Source organism: Dipodomys spectabilis, unplaced genomic scaffold (genome assembly GCF_019054845.1).
Source record: "Dipodomys spectabilis isolate Male_0828 unplaced genomic scaffold, ASM1905484v1 ptg000108l, whole genome shotgun sequence".
Lineage (NCBI taxonomy): Eukaryota > Metazoa > Chordata > Mammalia > Rodentia > Heteromyidae > Dipodomys > Dipodomys spectabilis.
Genome location: NW_024870785.1, coordinates 20,944,311 through 20,964,468, shown reverse-complemented (window position 1 = coordinate 20,964,468; position 20,158 = coordinate 20,944,311). Strand labels below are relative to the sequence as shown.

The following is a 20,158-nucleotide window of genomic DNA, read 5'->3' as shown; positions in this document are numbered from 1 at the left end:
ATAATACACTTTTTCCCCTCTTTAGAGAAGATCCATTGTTGGAGGAGGGGAGGGAAGGCATTCATTTCTCCTAAAGGATTTTAGAAACTACTTTGGTATTCTCTTTGCTAGTGAGGAATGCAGTAGCATTTTATACTTGTGCTTCAACATCTGGCTAACAGAGCTGACTGTAGATCAATGGACTGCATTGTGTCCTCTATGTAGATATTTAGACACTAGTGTGAGTTGCCTTTTGATTTGCATTTTTATGGGAGAAGGATTATTGCTTTCAATTTTGTTTTTGCTTTTGCTGATAATGTGTATTATTTAATCTTTTTAATTGTAGATAGGTTGTTTCAGAATATACCTTCTGTTCTTGGAAAAAAAATACTTTTAAATCTTAGGTTCCTCTATTGTGAATGCATATTGTATTTCTAAAGGTTGATTCAATGAAATTGGAAATAACTTACTTTGCTTTTTTAGGTGACTAGTAGAATTACTAGCATAGTAAAACATTTCTAATCGAAACAGTTGAAAATACTTACCTTGTACTTAAGTGAAGGATGGCCACCATGCTTTTATATAAATACTCTAAAGTACAGTTTTGCTTCACTTAGTATTAGCAAAGGTTTTGTGATTTTTGCACTTAAAACTGTTTGGAAATAGTATTTTAGAATTATATCTATATATGTGTGTGTATACATATACATATACATATACATATATATATATATATACCTCATCTCTACACATCCTAGGTTATTTAATAAGCAGGCACTATATATTTATTTTAAGTGTTATGATTTCCTCAAGACCTTGGTAGCAACAAAGTGTTTTTATTTGTATATGAAAATGACAAAATGTCCTTATGATACACTCAGTTCAAAGAAATGTACATTAACTGGATTGCATATAAGTTTTTTTTTCAGATAGAATATTTTAAAATGAGCTTGCAGTTGATTTTTCTCGGACACAAAGATATAGATGCTTGCCCCTCTCTGCAGTAAAATGTTGCTCTCGGTGTTGTAGTATTTCAATTTCTGCTCCTAAAAATCAATTCATTATCATCTTTTGGATTGCTGCTGGTATAGCCTTTTCAACTTCTGTTTTCTAAAGTATTTTTAATGCAAAGGATTGTTTAAAAAAAATTCCTGACACATTCAAAAGGCAAAGAATTGGAATTTAAATGTATTTTTTTTCCCCCTCCTGTTCATTTCTAAAGTAGTTAGCTTGAAAAACAATTGGCTTTCCAGAGCTGGGCCCTGTCTGTGGATATACTAGATTAGAAAACAAAACACAAGGAGGTATATGACTTACGCTCAAGCTACTGCTGTGGTTTCCATTGGATTTTTTTTTTTTTTTTTTTGGTCCGGTCATGTGGCTTGAACTCTGGGCCTGGGCACTGTCCCTCAGCTCTTCAGCTCAAGGCGAGCGCTCTACCACTTGAGCCACAGCGCCACTTCTGGCTTTTTTCGTTTTGCTTATGTGGTGCTACCACTTGAGCCACAGCGCCACTTCTGGCTTTTTTCTTTTTGCTTATGTGGTGCTGAGGAATCGAACCCAGGGCCTCGAGCATGCAAGGCAAGCGCTCTACCACTGAGCCACCTTCCCAGCCCCATCCATTGGATTTTTTTTGAACTCCGAGTCCTAGGCCTTGACAAACAAAAGGAAGCCTTCTTGCCACAAGCCTGTTTTCTGGTTGGGATTAGATGCCAGAGACAAGAAGACACTGAAGAAGACTCAATAGCCTTATGGAGGAAATTAAATGTGAACCAGCAATGTCCTGGTGGCTAATCCGGGAGGCTGAAATCTGAGGATCTCATTTCACAGCCAGCCCATGTAGGAAAGTCCATGAGACTCTTACCTTCAGTTAGCCAGCAAAAAGCTGGAAGTGGAGGTATGGCTCAAGTAGTAAAGTGCCAGCTTTGAGTGACTAAAGCTAAGCTAGAACTAGAGGCCCTAAATTTAAGACCCAGTACTGACACAAAAGAAAACAAATGCATCTCTAAGAGGTTGAGATCTGAGGTGTATGGTTTGAAGCCAGGTTGGACAGAAAAGTCCATGAGAATTTTATCTCCAATTAACCACTCCAAAACTGGAAGTGAGGTTGTGGCTCAAAGTGGTAGAGCACTAACCTTGAACACATAAACTCAAGGACAGAGCCCAAGCCCTGAGTTCAAACCCCATGATAAAAAAAAAAAAAATCTCTGGATGACTTCAAAGGCCCAATGCACTGGTGGACTGGACGCTCATGCCTGTAATCCTAGTTATTCAGGAGGCTGGGATCTGAAGATTGCGGTTCGAAGCCAGCCCAGGCAGGAAAGTCCATGAGACTCTTACCTCTAATTAACCACCAGAAAGCTGGAAGTGGCACTGTGGCTCAAAGTGGTGGAACACTAGCCTTGAGCCTTGAGGTGAAGAGTTCAGGGACAGCGCCCAGGCCCAGAGTTCAAGCCCCACAACCACCAAAAAAAAAAAAAAGAAGAAGAAGAAATTTCTTTTAACTCATGATTCTGGAGGTCCAAGGTTAAAGGTTCACATCTGGCTGGGCGCTGGTGGCTCACGCCTATAATCCTAGCTACTCAGGAAGCTGAGATCTGAGGATCGAGGTTCAAAGCCAGCCTGGGCAGGAAAGTCGGTGAAACTGTTATCTCCAGTAATCCACCAGAAAACTGGAAGTGGCGCTGTAGCTCATGTGGTAGAGCACTAGCCTTGAGCTGAAGAGCTGAAGGACAGTGCCCAGGCCCAGAGATCAAGCCCTATGACCGACCAAAAAAAAAAAAAAAAGTTCACATCTTCTAGTTGACTGAGTTCCATGCCACCTGGCAAGAGAAAGATTATATATATGTGTATCTTCTGGCCTCTGTCTTACTAAATCACCAATAATCCAAAACAAAGTGTGGTGGGGGTGGGGGGGTCTATACCCTGTCAACCTTGTCTAATACTAACCATCTTCCCAAGACCCCACTTTTCCCTCCCTCTCTCCCTTCCTTCCTTACTTCATTTTGTGTCTGCTAGTTCTAAGGCTTGAACTAAAGCCCTCGTGTTCTCATTTTATATTTTGCTCAAGGTAGGTGCTCTACCACTTGAGCCATACCTCCATTTCCAGCATTTTGCTGGTGAAGTGGAGAGAAGTCTCACTGACTTTTCTACCTGGGCTGGCTTCAAACCATGATCTCAGATTTCAGCCTCCTGAGTACTTAGGATTACAGGTGTGAACTACCAGCATCAAATAAAGACCACACTTCAGAACAGGATTGGATTACCTTAAATTTCAACCTATTGTCCAAGGGATACACTCAAATCATGGCTCCATTGGCTTACACCTGTAATCCTAATTGGGAGACTGAGATCTGAGGATCAAGGTTCATAGTCAGCCCAGGCAGGAAAGTCTGTGAGACTCTTTATTTATTTATTTATTTATGGCCAGTCCCGGGGCTTCAACTCAGGGCGTAGGCACTGTCCCTGAACTTCTTTTGCTCAAAGCTAACATTCCAACATTTGAGCCACAGTATGGCTTTTTCCACTCAAAGCTAACACTCTACCACTCAAACCACAGCTCCACTACGGCGTCACTTCTGGCTTTTTCTGTGTATGTGGTACTGAGGAATCAAACCCAGGGCTTCATGCATGCTAGACAAGCACTCTACCACTGAGCCACCTTCCCAGCCCAAGACTCTTATCTCTAATTAAGCACCAAAAAGCAGAAAGTGGAGGTGTGGCTCAAGTGGTAGAGTGCTAGCCTTGAGCAAAAGAAGCTCAGAGAGCCGGGTATGGTGGCTCACTTCTGTAATCCTAGCTACTCTGGAGGCTGAGATCTGAGGATCACTGTTCAAAGCCAGCCCGGGCTGGAAAGTCTGTGAGACTCTTATCTCCAATAAACCACTAGAAAACTGGAAGTGGCGTTGTGGCTCAAGTGGTAGAGCACTCGCCTTGAGCTGAAGAGCGCAGGGACAGTGCCCAGGCCCAGAGTGTAAGCCCCACAACTGACCAAAAAAAAAAAAAAAAGTTCAAGAACAGCATCCAGGCCCTGAGTTCAAGTCCCAGGACCAGCAAACACATGTACACACGTGTACACACACAAACACACATACACACAAAGCTGGAAACAGAAATGGCTCAAGTAGTAGAGCTCTAGCCTTGAGGAAATAAAGCTCAGGGAAAGTGCTCAGACCTAAGTTCAAGTCCAAGGACCAGCACCAAAAAATTAATTAATTAATTGAATAAATAGAAGTAAGTTTAGCTGTCTCCAAGAAATTGAAATATTTAGATGATGAAGTTTGCAAAATATCTAAGCCTGTCTAAGTAAGACTGGAATATTTAAAACTTCTGATATTTTATATTGCACTTGACTTAGTAAACTATTGCTCCCCCATCATTCCTGTCGGGCTTGTTCAAGGATCCATGATGCTCTGCTGACTCCACACAGCATGCTCATCTGTCTAATTCTGTCATAAGCTCCAAAGACTGACTAGCAGGAAATACAACTCTATTGTATTGTTCGGTATTAAATTACAGCCCCAATCCCACACGTCTGCAAGCAAACCTGACTGTCTTGCTAGGAGTGATTGCTACATTCCTGCTTTGCCAATCAGTATTCTCTGGCCATTTGTTCATTTGTTTTATCTGCTGATAGTAGCTGACAAATGACTGCATCCGCTGAAAAGAATAGATGGGAGTAAAGCTTAATAAATTTACAAAATTCTTTTTTTGTTGTCATTTGTTAACTTAGCGAGTTTCCTAAAGTTTAGGAAGGTTTGTTTATTCTTACTCTGATTTGGAGCGGTTTACTGTTTTGTTTTTTGTTTTGTTTTGCTGAGAGCTGGTCCTGGGGTTTGAACTCTGGACCTGAGCTTTTTTTTTTTTTTTTTGGGTCCGGTGGTGGGGCCTGAACTCTGGGCCTGGGCGCTGTCCCTCAGCTCTTCAGCTCAAGGCTAGCGCTCTACCACTTGAGCCACAGTGCCACTTCTGGCTTTTTTCTTTTTGCTTATGTGGTGCTGAGGAATCAAACCCAGGGCCTCAGGCATGCAAGGCAAGCGCTCTACCACTGAGCCACCTTCCCAGGCCCTGAGCTTTTTTTGCTCAAGGCTAACACTCTACCACTAGAACCACAGCTCCACTTCTGTTGTTTTCTGTGATTAATTGGAGATAAGAATCTCACAGACTTTCTTTCCTGGACCGGCTTTGAACTGTGATCCTCAGATCTCAGATTCCTGAGTAGCTAGGATTATAGGTGTGAGCCACCAGCGCCTGACTCTAGTTTCCTGGTTTTGTATCTCATCTTTATCTGGGGAAACAGGTAGACGTGAGAACCTCTGGGTCTAAAGTGAAGGCGAGGTCCTGAGACCTCCACTGGATCCTGAGACTATCACAGTTTGCTCAGAGACTTGTTTTTCTTTTTTCTTTTTTGGCCCTGGTACTGGGGCTTAACGTCAGATCCTCATGATCTCATTTGGTTTTTTCCACTCAAAGCTGGCACTCTACCACTCAAACCACAGCTCCACTACAAACTTTTTTGGTGGTTAATTGGAGATAAATGTCTCATGGGCTTTCTTGCCCAGGCAAGAATCTGGATCCTTGGATATCATCCTCCTGAGTAGCTAGGATTAAAGGCATGAGCCACTGGCACCAGACTAGCCTGGAACTCTTGATCCTCGTTCCTCAGACTTGGAATGCTGGGACATTTCCCAGGCTTTAAACAGTCCATCTTTTGCTCTAAAATATCTCTTTTTTCTTTTTCTTGATTCTTAGGAGAAAGTGGCAGATCAGTACCTGTGTTGTTAGATTTATTCTTCCCCTCTGTGTTGCAGACAGTATAACAAATTGCGAAACCTACTGAAGGATGCACGCCATGATTGCATTTTGTTCGCTAATGAATTCCAGCAGCACTGCTATCTTCCTCGGGAAGGAGGGGAGCCCATGGAGAAGTGGCAGACCAGGTGGGCCCCGGGGGACCCTTCCACAGTTCCTTATTGTTGGCTCTTTACCAGTGGATCTAGATTATTCTACAACTATAATTAATACTAAAGTGTTTAATGTGTCAGTACACATGTGTTTGTGTGTACGTATTGTGCCAGTGGGGAGCTCACTGTGCTTTGCCTCTCAGGAGCATCTACAACGCGGCTGTCTGGTACTATCACCACTGCCAGGACAGGATGCCGGTCGTTATGGTGACGGAAGATGAAGAAGCCATTCAGCAGTACGGAAGTGAAACAGAAGGAGTGTTTGTGATTTCTTTCAAGGTATTTCTTATCACTTGTGGTTATGAATGTGTACGCATGTGTGCAAGCACTGGCTCATTCATTTTGTGAGTAGAGCTTAAAACACGGATCCCTTTGGCAACACATGAAAGAGGAAGTAAAGACAGAAGGAGAGGGGGCCGGGAAGGTGGCTCAGTGGTAGAGCGCTTGCCTTGCATGCCTGAGGCCCTGGGTTCGATTCCTCAGCACCACATAAGCAAAAAGAAAAAAGCTGGAAGTGGCGCTGTGGCTCAAGTGGTAGAGCGCTAGCCTTGAGCTGAAGAGCTGAGGGACAGCGCCCAGAGTTAAGGCCCTATGACCGACCAAAAAAAAAAGACAGAAGGAGAGGATTAAGATGGTCCTTATCTTTTTTACTAACCAGCCAGTTAGCCTCACCTCAGCTCCTGTGCCTGGCCTCTGACTCTAAGGCAGGCAGTATCCAAGAGCAGCCTAATAAGCTAAATTGTTTCAGAAGTGTTGCTGATTGCAACTGTAGGCAGTACAGAGACATAGAGAGATGGGGGGGGGGGAACCAGGGGTCCCAAGCTCACCTGTACTTGGGCCCCAAGTCCCCACAAGACAGCATATTTGAGTTTACATAGGGAAGGTTACTATGAATACATGCAAAAATCTATATTAATATTACAATCAGAGCTAAAACATTTTGTGACAGACATTGGTTCCCTTATTTATTTGTTTGTTTGTTTATTTATTTATGCCAGTCCTGCAGCTTGAACTCAGGGCCTAGGCACTGTCCCTGAACTGCTTTTGCTCAAAGCTAGTACTCCACCACTTGAGCCACTGTGCCACTTCCAGCCTTTTCTATTTATGTGGTACTGAAGAATCGAACCCAGGGCTTCATGCATGCTAGGCAAACACTCTACCACTAAGCCAAATTCCCAGGTCCCCCCCCCCCTTACTTTTTTTGAGACAGGAGACTGCAGCCTAGGGAAAGCCCAGACATGATGCCCACTTATCTAGCCCAAGGTTAAACTGTCAAGGTCTTTCATCCAGCCTACAAGGTCCCCCAGCATAGCTGCTAGGGGTGAATAGCAATCTAGTCTTTTCACCCTTTCCCGAGCTGTCTGTTTTAACCCTTCCATGGCCAGCTCTAAGCATTTCAAGTGCTGTGCAGGCCATGTTCCAACCTCTCAAACCTTTTCAGGTTCCCCAGCTCAGCTTCAGAGGTAATTTCATAGAAGTTTTTTATTTGTTTGTTTGTTTTTTTGGCCAGTCATGGGGCTTGAACTCTGGGCCTGGGCGCTGTCCCTCAGCTCTTCAGCTCAAGGCTAGTGCTCGACCACTTGAACCATAGCGCCACTTCTGGCTTTTTCTGCTTAGGTGGTGCTGAGGAATCAAACCCAGGGCCTCAGGCATGCTAAAGCAAGCACTCTACCACTAAGCCACCTTCCCAGCCCAGTTTTTTGCTTTTTTTTTTTTTTTTTTTTGTTCCTTGGCTGGTCTTGGGTGTTGAACTCAGGGCCTGAGCACTGTACCTGAGCTCTTTTGCTCAAGGCTAACACTCTATCTGTGTTGAGTCGTGCTCCACTTCTTGCTTTTGGGAATTTAATTAAAAAAAGAGGGCTGGGAAGGTGGCTCAGTGGTAGAGTGCTTGCCTTGCATGCATGAGGCCCTGGGTTTGCTTCCTCAGTACCACATAAGCAAAAAATACTGGAAATGGCAAATGGTAGAGTGCTAGCCTTGAGCTAAATAGCTGAGGGACAGCGCCCAGGCCCAGAGTTCAGGCCCCATGACCAACAAAAAAAAAAAAAAGAAAGAGAGAAAGAAAGAAAGAAAGAAAAGCCTCACAGACTTTCCTGTCCAGGCTGACTTCAAACTTTGATCCTCACATCTTAGACCTTCTGAGTAGTAAGGATTGCCATCAGTGCCAGACACAGTGGCTTAGTCATTTTTTTTTTCTTTTAATGCCAGTACTGGGATTTGAACTAGTAGCTTCAAGCTGCTTTTGCTTACCTTGCTCCTGCTTACCTTTTTCTCTCAAGGCTTGGCACTCTGCTACTTGAACCACACCTCTATTTTTTGGCTCTTTGGTGGTTAGAGATAAGAGTCTTAGAAACTTTTTTTTTACCTGGGCTGTTTTCAAACCTTGGTCCTTAGATCTCAGCCTTCTGAACAGCTACCTTTGGAGACATAAGTCATTGATACCTTTGTTTTGTGCCAGTAATGGGGCTTAAACTCAGGGCATGGTTGCTATCCCTGAGGGTTTTTGTTTATTTTTGTCATGAGGCTCGATCTCGGGGCCTAAGTGCTGTCCTGAGTTCTTTTTGCGTAAGGCTAGGGCCTCTACCACTTTGACCCACAGTGCCACTTCCTGTTTTCTAATGGTTAATTGGAGCTAAGAGTCTCACAGACTTTCCTGTCCTGGCTGGATCCTCACATCCCAGCCTCCTGAGTAGCTAGGATTACAGGCTAGGATTACACCAGTGCCTGGCTGTCCCTGACTTTTTTTGCTCAGGGCTAGCACTCTACCTCTTGTGCCATAGCTTCATTTTGGCTTTATTGGTAATTCATTGGAGATAAGAGTCTCATGGACATTCCTTCTCAGGCTGGCTTCAAATTGTGATTCTCAGATCTCAGCCTCCTGAGTAGCTAGAATTACAGGCCTAAGTCGTCAGTGCCTGGCTGTAGTGCCAGATTCTTCAGGCTGTCATAGCAACCTGGCTGTGCTGTCCATCTGCCTAGATGACTTTGAATCTCTCAATAGTTATCTGGTCTCAACTGGTCTGCCCAGCTGGTCAATCCCATTCTACTGATTGATTTCATTTTCTGATGCTGAAATCAAGGTGAGGCCTTCTGTAGCTCCAGTCACTTTACAGAAAGTCTCGTTGGATTTTGAATTGTAAATGCTCTAAGGATTCTCCTGTGCATGTGTTACTAAAGACCTGCCAATAGAATTTTCTTGGCCCTGCTCTTTAAAAACTAAAAAAAAAAAAATAGAAAAGCAAAGAAGTGTTCTGGCATGCCAGAGAATTCCAGGGGCGCTGGAAATTAATGACAGTGTCACTAGGTTTTTCTTTTGCAATACATCATGTCTTGTTCCTGCAGAGGACAGTTGACTAAAATTACATTTTTCTACTTTTGGTGAAAATGACTTTTCTTTGTAATCCAGTAGTATAGGAAGATTTTATTTTGTATAGTGTTTCTTTAGCAAACGGTATGACCAAGGGCCCCATCAGGATGGATGAATGACAGCAGGAAGCAAAAAAAAAAAAAAAAGATGTGAAGTTTAGATGGGGGTTTGTAAAGTTAGATAGAGGAGAGCAAAGACACTAACCGGTTCATGCCAGTAATCCTAGCTACTCTAAAGACTGAAATTTGAGGATCATGGTTCAAAGCCAGCCTGAGCAGAAATGTCTGTGAGACTCTTATTTCTAATTAACCTTCAGAAAGCTGGAAATGGAGCTGTGGATCAAGTGGTAGAGCACCAACCTTTAACCAAAAAACTAAACAGGATCGCAGCTTCATGTTGGTGCCTCAGGCCTGTAATCCTACGTATACAGGAGGCTGAGATCTGAGGATCTTGGTTAAAGTCAGCCTGGGCAGGAAAATTTGTTAGACTCTCATTTCCAATTAACCACCAAAGACTTGGAAGTGGAAATGTAGCTCAAATGGTAGAGCACCAGCCTTGAGTGAAAAAGCTCATGGATTGTGCCTAGGCCCTGAATGTAAGCCCCAAAACTAGCATTAAAAAAAAAAAAAAAAATGCTGGGATTGTGGCTTAGTGGTAGAGTGCTTGCCTAGCATGCATGACGCCCTGGGCTTCATTCCTCAGTACCACATAAAGGAAGTGGGGGAGGGGGAAGAGCCAGAAGTGGCACTGGGGCCGAAGTGGTAAAGTGCTTGCCTTGAGCTGTAGAGCTCAGAGACAGCACCCAGGTCCTGAGTTCAAGCCCCAGGCCTGGCCAAATAAACAAACAAAAAAAAAACCTGAGTTAAAATCACATATAAAAAGGTAAGAATACATGTAGCAACTTTTCCTGCCCATTCTGTGCATTTGTCTGCAACACTGGGATGCGTGGACTGTGTGTTTACATAGGTGCATGAGTGTCCCCACTTGTGTATTTCCTGGGTGGGGTCGGTGGGGTTAAAAGTGTTGAGAAGCCCAGACACTGGTGGCTCACACCTGTAATCCTAGCTACTCAGGAGGCTGAGATCTGAGGATCATGGTTCAAAGCCAGCCTGGGCAAGAAAGTCCATGAGACTCTTATCTCCAATTAAACACCAGAAAACCAGAAGTGGCACTGTAGTTCAAGTTGTAGAGCGCTCACCTTGAGCTGAAGAGCTCAAGGACAGCACCCAGGCCCAGAGATCAAGCCCCATGACCAAAAAAGAAAATAAAGTGCTGAGAACCTGGCGGTGGATCATGAGCCTGCTCACAGACTGGTGAGCTACCATACTGGGTGTGAAAGGAGACTCAGGAACACACAGATGAGGAAGCACTCAGCTGGCAACAGTTCTGTGGCCCTGCTATGATGGAGAATTTCTGTCTTTCAACTGTGTCTCTCCTTTATGAAATGCAGAATTACCTGGATAATTTTTGGCCTGATTTAAAAGCTGCCCATGAGCTCTGTGACTCCATCCTTCAATCCCGCCGGGAGAAGGAGAGTGAGAATCAGGAGAGCCACGGAAAGGAGTACCCTGAACATCTTCCTGCCGAGGTCCTGGAAGCAGGGGTCAAATCAGGATGCTATGTCCAGGTGAGGATGACTTGAGTCATTCAGAACCAGGCAGTATTCATCTTCTGCCTCTCCTCCTTTCCCTATCCTTCTTTCCTCTTCTACCTCTTTCCGTGCCCTCCTCTCCCTGTTGGCCTCTGAGTTGATACCATAAGGCTATGCATAGGGTGAATGAACCTGTCCAGGCTTAAGGTATGACTTGGTAGCCACCTTTTATAGCCCTTGGCAGTGGATTTGAAGATGCCACTCTGAAGTCCTTGCTAAAAGGGTATTTTTATTTTATTACCTTTCTTTGTGTGTGTATGCCAGCCGTGGGTTTGAACTCAGGTCTCGGACACTGTTCCTGAGCTTTTGTACTCAAGGCTAGTGCTCCACCACTTGAGCCGTCAGTCTACTTCTGGCTTTTTTGGTACTCAATTGGGGATAAGAGTCTCAAGACTTTTCTACCCAGGCTGGCTTCAAACCCTGATCCTCAGATCTCAGCTTCCTTAATAACAAGGGTTGCAGGTGTGAGACAACCCAGATGACCTTGTGATTTATACTCAAGGCCAGTGCTCTGCCACTTGAGCCACAGCTCCACTGGTACTTTTTGCTCGTTAATTAGAAATAGAATCTCATGGACTTGAGTTGTACCAAGGGGTTTCATTGTGACATTTCCAAATATGCATGTGATCTATGTGGGATAGCTCTACCCTTTTGTTATCCTTTCTCAAACTCCTTCTTCCTCCCCTGTCTTTAAAACAGTTTTTTGGGGCTGGGAAGTATGGCTCAGTGGTAGAGCGCTTGCCTTGCATGCATGAGGCCCTGGGTTCGATTCCTCAGCACCACATAAACAAAAAGAAAAAAGCCAGAAGGGGCGCTGTGGCTCAAGTGGTAGAGCGCTAGCCTTGAGCTGAAGAGCTGAGGGACAGCGGCCAGGCCCAGAGTTCAGGCCCCACAACTGGACCAAAAAAAACAAAAACAGTTTTTTGTAAGAGTAATTATAAAAGTACATACACAAATGTGTGTTCACAAATGTCTGTTCCCCTCTGTTTTTCTACTCCACCTGCTTGGTTTCTCCTACCAAAAACACTGATTTTTTTTTTTAATTATGATTTTAGGGAATTCTGAACGTGAATAAACATAGAGCACAAATAGAAGCTTTTGTTCGACTTCAAGGAGCCAGCTGTAAAGATTCAGGTTCAGTATAAACCATATTTGAATTAATGATTCAGGTTCAGTATAAACCATATTTAAATTTCCACACTACTTATCTGTTCTGTTGTTACACAGTGAAAAGATAAAGGTGACATAGTCCTACCATGCATGCATGCATGTGTCCCCATGGGCACATGCATTTGTGGGGCACAAGGTGCTTTGCCTAGGTTTGTGTGTGTGTGTGTGTGTGTGTGTGTGAGTCATGTCAGTCATGGGGTCTGAACTTGGTCTAGGCACTGTCCTTCAGCTCTTCAGCTCAAGGCTAGCACTCTACCATTTGAGCCGTAGAACCACTTCTGGCTTTTTCTGCTTATGTGATGCTAAGGAATCGAACCCAGGGCCTCATGCATACAATGTAAGCACTCTACCACTGAGCCACCTTCCCAGCCCCTAGTCTATAATTTTGATTTCATTTTATTTTACTTTTTCTTTTTGGATTTATTGATTGATTGATTGATTTTTGGTCAGACATGGGGCTAGAACTCAGGGCATAGGTGCTGTCCCTGAGCGTTTTTTTGCTCAAGGCTAACACTCTACTACTTTGAACCTCAATACCGCTTCCAGTTTTCTGGTGGTTATTGGAGATAATAGTCTCATAGACTTTCCTGCCCAGGCTGTCTTTGAACCACAATCCTCTCATCTCAGTTTTCTGAGTAGCTAGGATTACGGGTGTGAGCCACCAGCTCCTGGCTTTTATTTTACTTTTTAAAAATTGGGAAATTAACATTTGGGCTCAAGAATGTGGCTTAGCGGTAGAGTGCTTGTATAGAATGCATGAAACCCTTGGTTCGATTCCTCAGGACCACATACATAGAAAAAGCAAAAGAAGCTCAGGGTCAGTCCCTAGGTCATGAGTTCAAGCCCTAGGACTGACCAAAAAAAAAAGAAAGAAAAGAAAAGAAAAAACAACATTTAAGCCCGCGTACTGGTGGATCACACCTATCATTCTAACTACTCGGGAGGAGTACTATTGAGGAATTTGGTTGAAAGTAATCTGAGCCAAAAAGACCATGAGTGAGACCCATATCTCCAATCAACCAGGAAAAAAAAAAGCTGGAAGTGGCGCTGTGGCTCAAGTGGTAGAGCGCTAGCCTTGAGCTGAAGAGCAGAGGGACAGCACCCAGGCCCAGAGTTCAGGCCCACGACTGGACCAAAACACCAACACACACACACATAATTGACATTTCTTTATGTTGGGGAGGACTTACAAAATCCTTTTTTTTTTTTTTTTTTTTTTTTTGGGTCCGGTCGTGGGGCCTGAACTCTGGGCCTGGGCGCTGTCCCTCAGCTCTTCAGCTCAAGGCTAGCACTCTATCACTTGAGCCACAGCGCCACTTCCGGCTTTTTTCTTTTTGCTTATGTGGTGCTGAGGAATCGAACCTAGGGCCTCATGCATGCAAGGCAAGTGCTCTACCACTGAGCCACCTTCCCAGCCCACAAAATCCTTTCTGTTGACTTTTTTTTTTTTTTCATTTTTCTTTTTTGGTGCTGGTATTAGGACTTGAACTCAGGGCCTAGGCACTGTCCCTAAGCTTTTGTACTTAAGGTCTAGTTCTCTACCACTTTGAGCCACAGGGTCATTTGTGGTTTTCTGGTGGTTAATTGGAGATAAGAATCTCACAGACTTTCCTACCCCTGCTGCCTTTGAACCATGATCCTCAGATCTCAGCCTCCTGAGTTGCTGGGATTACAGGTGTGAGCTACTAGTGCCTGGCAAGAAATATTTTTAGAGAAAATCAAAAGTACAACTGGGCGAATGGGTGACGTAGTTCCTGCCTGTCATCTCCGCAGTTGGGAAGATCTGAATTTCAAGGCCAGGCAGGGCTACATAGAGACTATCTCAAAAGAAAACAACTAACATTGTGAAGGGTGTATGACATGGTGGCTGTGTTTGCTCGCTTAACTCAGCCGAATACCAGAGATTGGACCTCACCTTTGAAAGGAGGAAAGTTGGTTTGCAGGAGTGAGTGCTCCTCAGGCTTCCCATGAGCCTCTCTGTGCTGTCCACACCCCAGGTTTAGTGAGTGACATCCTCGTGCATGGCCTCAAGGCTCGGAACCGTGCCATTCACGGGGACCTGGTGGCGGTGGAACTCCTGCCCACACGGGAATGGAAAGGCAGGACGGCTGCGCTGTGTGAGAACGACATCGAGGACAAGGCCTCAGGCGAGTCTCCAAGCGAGCCCATGCCGACAGGTGAGACCGCGCGCCCGCGCGCCAGCCTCCACTCCCAGTCACTCTCTCCTTCTGCCCAGCAAGCCGTAAGTGCTGTGTTGACCTCTTTTTATTTGTGTTGGTGTCAGAGCTTGAACTCAGGGCCTAGATGCTTTCGGTGCTTAGCGCTCTACCACTTGGGCTACAACTCCACTTTTGACTTTTTGGTGCCTAATTGGAGATAAGAGTCTCATAAACTTTTGCCTGGGTTGGCTTCAGACCTCAGTTCTCAGATCTCAGTCTCCTGAGCAGCTGGGATTACAGAGGTGAGCATCTGGCACTCAGCTCTGCCTTTTCCTATTCCTTTGTTGTTGTTGGCCATGGGGCCTGAACTCTGGGCCTGGGCCTCAGCTCAAGGTAGCGCTCTACCACTTGAGCCACAGTGCCACTTCCAGCTTTTTCTGCTTATGTGGTGTTGAGGAATCGAACCCAGGGCCTCATGCATGCTAGGCAGTCACACTACCACCAACCCACATTCCCAGTCCCATATTTCTACTCTTATATCTACCCATATGTACTCATATCTACTCTTCTGGCTGGGTATGGTGGTACACATCTGTAGTTCCAGCATACAGGGGGTAAAGCAGGAGAATGAGAATTCCAGGCCATAGCAGACCTGGAACACACTGTCTTAAAAAAAATAGCTATTAGCCAGGCACTGATGGCTCACATCTGAAATTCTAGCTACTCAGGAGGCTGAGATCTGGCTTTACCTAAAGCTAGCCTGGGTAAACAAGGCCCAGAGACTCTTCAATAAACCTGCAAAAGTTGGAAATAAAGGTGTGGCTCAAGTGGTAGAACAACAGCCTTGAGAAAAAAATGCTAAGCAAGCCTAGTGTCAGTAGCTTACTCCTGTAATCCTAGCTACTTAGGAAGCTGAGATCTGAGGATAGAGATTCAAAGCCAGCTCAGGTAGGAAAGTTTGTGCAACTCTAATCTCCAGTTAACCACTCAAAAACCGGAAGTGGAACTGTGGTTCAAAGTGGTAGAGTGCGCTAGTCTTGAACAAAAAGAGCTCAAGGACAATACCCAGGTCCTGAGTTCAAGCCCCAGGACCAATAACAACAAAAAACTAAGCAAGAGTGTGAGGCTGAGTGTTAAGCCCCAATACTATCCTCCCCCCCAACACACACACACAACAGAAAAAGAAAGAAAATTATACATCTTTCAAATGCTAAAAAGGAGACTATCTAATAGCTTTTAACTTGTATGGACATGCTTAAAAATTGAGTTGGCAGTGTGTGTCTGTGTGTCTGTGTCTGTGTGTCTGTGCACTTCCTGCTAAGTGGGTCACAAATAGCTGGTGGCATCTAACTGGGTCATGCTTTCCTCTTCTTTGTCTTCTCAAAGGTCGAGTGGTGGGCATTCTTCAGAAGAACTGGCGAGATTATGTGGTAACATTTCCATCTAAAGAAGAAGTCCAATCTCAGGGCAAAAATGCTCAGAAGGTTCTAGTTACTCCCTGGGATTACAGAATTCCCAAAATCCGGATTAGCACTCAGCAAGCAGGAGCCCTGCAGGTAACTGGTGTTGCAACCCCGCTGTTCTGGCTCTGCCTCCACATTTTTTTGTTTGTTTTGATATTGGTCCTGGAGCTTGAACTCAGGGCCTGGGTGCTGTCCCTGAGCTTTTTTGCTCAAGGCTAGCACTCTGCTCTGCCACTTCAACAAGCCAAGCAGGAAAGTCCGTGAGACTCTTCTCTCCAATAAACCACCAGAAAACTGGAAATGGTGCTATGGCTCAAGTGGTAGAGTGCTAGCTTTGAGCTGAATTGCTCAGGAACAGTGCCCAGGCCCAGAGTTCAAACCCCACAACCAACAAAAGAAAAAAAGAGTCTCTTGGACTTTCCTGCCTGAGCAGGCTTGGAATGGTGATCCTCAGATCTCAGCCTCCAGAGTAGCTAAGATTACAGGTGTGACCCACCAGCGCCCAGCCTGCCCGCCATCGAACAGAACTAGGAAGCATCAGTCATTCCTTTGCATAAGAAGAAATCAATTACTGATGGCATCTGGCACTCTGAGATACTTTTTTTTAAAAATTCTAAATATATACGAACCATCCATTAAGTAGTCCATGGTTAATAAATGAAGGCCAGAGAGAACTTGTCCTAGAAAGAGCTTCTTTGTAGGACAGTCTAAGCGACCATATATTAAGTAGCTGTCCAACCTAGAAACTTGCAATAGATACATTTTGCCAACACTAACAAGCTTCCTTCCAGCAAGTGATAGAGAAATTCAATCACTCTCTCACAGGGATGATGGAGTGCTACTATACCGAATTGATTCTTCATAAAGAAATATAGCAGCCAGGCACCAGTGGCTCACGCCTGTAATCAGGAGGCTGAGATCTGAGGATCTCAGTTCAAAGCCAGCCTGGGCAGGAAAGTCTGTGAGACTCTTATCTCCAATAAACCACCAGAAAACTGGAAGTGGCATGGTAGTTCAAGTGGTAGAGCGCTCGCCTTGAGCTGAAGAGCTGAGGGACAGCGCTCAGGCCCAGAGTTCAAGCCCCACGACCGACAAAAAAAAAAAAAAAAAAGTATATATATATATATATATATATATATATCACTGGAGAGAAGATAGAAACGAGGAACTTAGAAATTAACCTTTACTTGACCCAGTACTGGTAGCTCACACCTGTAATCCTAGCTACTGAGTAGGCTGAGAACTGAAGATCGAAGTTTGAAGCCAGCCTGAGCAGACAAATCCATGAGACTCTTAACTCCAATTAACCTGCAAAAAAAGACACACACACACACACACACACATGCACGCACGCATGCACACGAGTCTCACGGACTTTCCTGCCCAGGCTGGTATTGAACTGTGATCCTCAGATCTCAGCCTCCTGTAGCTAGAATTACAGGCATGAGCCACCAGCACCCCACTGGTAGATTGCCCTTGTTTAGTGAAAAAAGCTAAGGAACAGTGCGCAGACTTGGAGTGCAAGCAATAGCACTAGCACAAAAAAAAAAAAGACAGAAATCAGAAAGTAACTCCTACACACTAAAAATTGAGTCTATTGTTTTAAAACTTAATTTGGATCATGCGTCATTGCATTTTTTCCTGTCATGGCAAGTGTTAAATGGTTAAATGTTTTACAGTTGGCTTTAACAGACTAAAATTTGCAGCCCAATTCTCTGATGTGAGGAGGCGATGCCTCTTTTCAAAGCATTGGGCCAAGTGCTTAGATACCATCTGGCAATTGAGTAAAACAGGAAGGACAAAAGCCAAAGAGTAAAATAAAGTGTCCCATGCCACTCCCTGCAAAAGGGCCCCTCTCTTTGGAACCCAGGGCTGTTTTTCCGTTTCCTGACTGGTTTTGGCATATGTTTTCTTTTCTTCTCTGCAGGACTTCAGGGTAGTTGTACGCATTGATTCCTGGGAATCAACGTCTGTGTATCCAAATGGACATTTTGTGCGTGTTCTAGGAAGGATCGGCGATCTGGAAGGGGAGATCGCAACCATCTTGGTGGAAAACAGCATTTCCGTTGTTCCTTTCTCTGAGGCTCAGGTCAGATTTCTAGAAGTGTTGGTGTAGGGACAGACATTTGCATTTTGCTATTGTTGCTCTCTCCTATATAGAAAGACAAATTTTTATACTACGTATCAGTGAATATATACTAAATTTTATATGTCAATCAATATGTACTATCTAAAGCCAGAAAAAAGAAAAATATCTTTTTTTCCGATGTAAAATATTTTAATGAGTTGTGAAACAGTTAAATGTCACTTATAATAATTGGTATATCAGGGCTGGGAAGGTGGCTCAGTGGTAGAGTGCTTGCCTTGCATGCATGAGGCCCTGGGTTTGATTCTTCAGCACCACATAAGCAGAAAAAGCCAGAAGTGGTGCTATGGCTCAAGTGGTAGAGCACTAGCCTTGAGCTGAAGAGCTGAGGGACAGCGCCCAGGCCCAGAGTTCAGGCCCCACGACCAACAAAAAAATAAAATAAAATAATTGGTATATCACATTAGATGATTCTTACAAATTTAAAACATAAATCACACATTGACAATAACCTTTACAGTTCAAAAACAGTCCCCATCCATGGGGACTATTACAAATTACAAATACAAGCCAGGCCCTAGTGGCTCATGCCTGTAATCCTAGCTATTCAGGAGGCTGCAATCTGAGAATCACTGTTCAAAGTCAGTGAGGGCAGGAAAGTCCATGAGACTTTTTTTTCTATTTTTCTTTTTGGTCGGTCATGGGACTTGAAGTCTGGGCCTGAGCACTGTCCCTGAGCTCTTCAGCTGAAGGTCATCTCTCTACCTCTTGAGCTACAACGCCACTTCCAGTTTTTTAGTGGTTTACTGGAGATCAGAGTCTCACAGACTTTTCTGCCCCAGCTGGCTTTGAACCATGATCCTCAGATCTCAGCCTCCTGAGTAGCTAGGATTACAGGCGTGAGCCACCAGCGCCCAGATGCGTGAGATGCTTTTCTCCAATAAACCACCAGAAAACAGGAAATGGCTATGTGACCCAAAGTGGTGGAATGCTAGCCTTGAGCAAATGAGCTCTGGTACAGCGCCCAGACCCGAGTTCAAGCCCCACAACTGACAAAATAAAGGGGGACTGGGAAGGTGGCTCAGTGGTAGAGTGCTTGCCTTGCATGCATGAGGCCCTGGGTTCAATTCCTCAGCACCACATAAACAGAAAAAAAGGGCTGAGGGACAGCACCCAGGCCCAGAGTTCAAGCCCCACAACTGACCATAAAAAAAAAAAATCGTGACATTTTCCAACTGTGCATAAAAATGATGTGTCTCTGTCTAACCATGAAAGGTACTTAGAGCAAGGCCCAACTGAGCTCCACGCCCTAACTAGAATAGCTCATATACAAAGGCTGCAGAAAGATGAGGAGAACAGATTTTTGGGGTCCGTATATCACCCATCCATGGATCCAAAATTCATGTTCATTATCAGACTGTTTTTGTAACCTTTACAGAAAACAAAAATCCAATGAACATAAAACATGAGCTATTTCCACCATTTTCTGATCTTTTCAAATCGTCATAAATCTTGTTTATTATTTTCGCATGGCTGCATTTATCATGTGTACTTGTTTTCTGCATCTTTGGTTTAAAATTATTCCTGTGTATTGGCATAGCTTTCTTATTTTTAGTAGTTATAACGAATGGCTGAAATTAACATACCCTACTTTGCTTAAACATTTCTCAGTTGTTGGACATTTGGGTTGTTTAATTTTTCAGTACTATAAAAAGTGCTATATTGCCTTTTTTGTTCTTTTTGATCTTTCTCTTGGAATGTAAGCTTTAAAGTGAGATTAGAAAGTCAAAGGACAAGTGGTAGAGTGTTCACCTTGAGCTGAAGAGCTCTGGGGCAGTGCCCAGATCCAGAGTTCAAGCCCACCACTGACCAAAAAAAAAAAAGATAGAAAGTCAAAGGACATGTGTGTGTGTATGCGTGTGTGTGTGTGTGTGTGTGTATACATATATATATATATATATTTGTGTGTGTGTGTGTACTGGGGCTTGAACTCAGAGCCTTGAGCTCTAATTTGGCTATTCCTGCTCAAGGCTGGCACTCTACCACTGCACCACACCTTGTCTTCCAGATATTTGCTGTTTAACTGGGGATAAGAGCCTCTCAAATTTGTCAGCTTAGGGTGACTTTGAACTGCGATCTTCAGATCTCAGCCTCTTGAGTGGCTAGGATTACAGGCATGAGCCACCGGTACCTTGCCTGTAAAATAGTTTTTGTTATAGACAGATGGTTCTCCAGAAGGCATTGCACCAATCTATATTACCATCAAGGGTGTGTATGTGTGTGTGTTCTTATTTTCATGATAACTTTGGATAAAACAGGA

The 20,158-nt window shown here is 44.2% G+C and overlaps 1 protein-coding gene across 1 annotated transcript in view; it reads left to right on the top strand.

Moving 5' to 3' along the window:
* Dis3l (DIS3 like exosome 3'-5' exoribonuclease) overlaps positions 1–20,158 on the top strand; it is a 38,333-nt gene that overhangs the window by 2,687 nt on the left and 15,488 nt on the right. Inside the window, exons 3-9 of the mRNA XM_042687731.1 lie at positions 5,790–5,918; positions 6,086–6,221; positions 10,760–10,936; positions 12,016–12,094; positions 14,128–14,307; positions 15,676–15,845; positions 17,680–17,841. Coding sequence (XP_042543665.1) covers positions 5,790–5,918; positions 6,086–6,221; positions 10,760–10,936; positions 12,016–12,094; positions 14,128–14,307; positions 15,676–15,845; positions 17,680–17,841 — 1,033 coding nt within the window. The remainder of the gene's footprint in view (positions 1–5,789; positions 5,919–6,085; positions 6,222–10,759; positions 10,937–12,015; positions 12,095–14,127; positions 14,308–15,675; positions 15,846–17,679; positions 17,842–20,158) is intronic.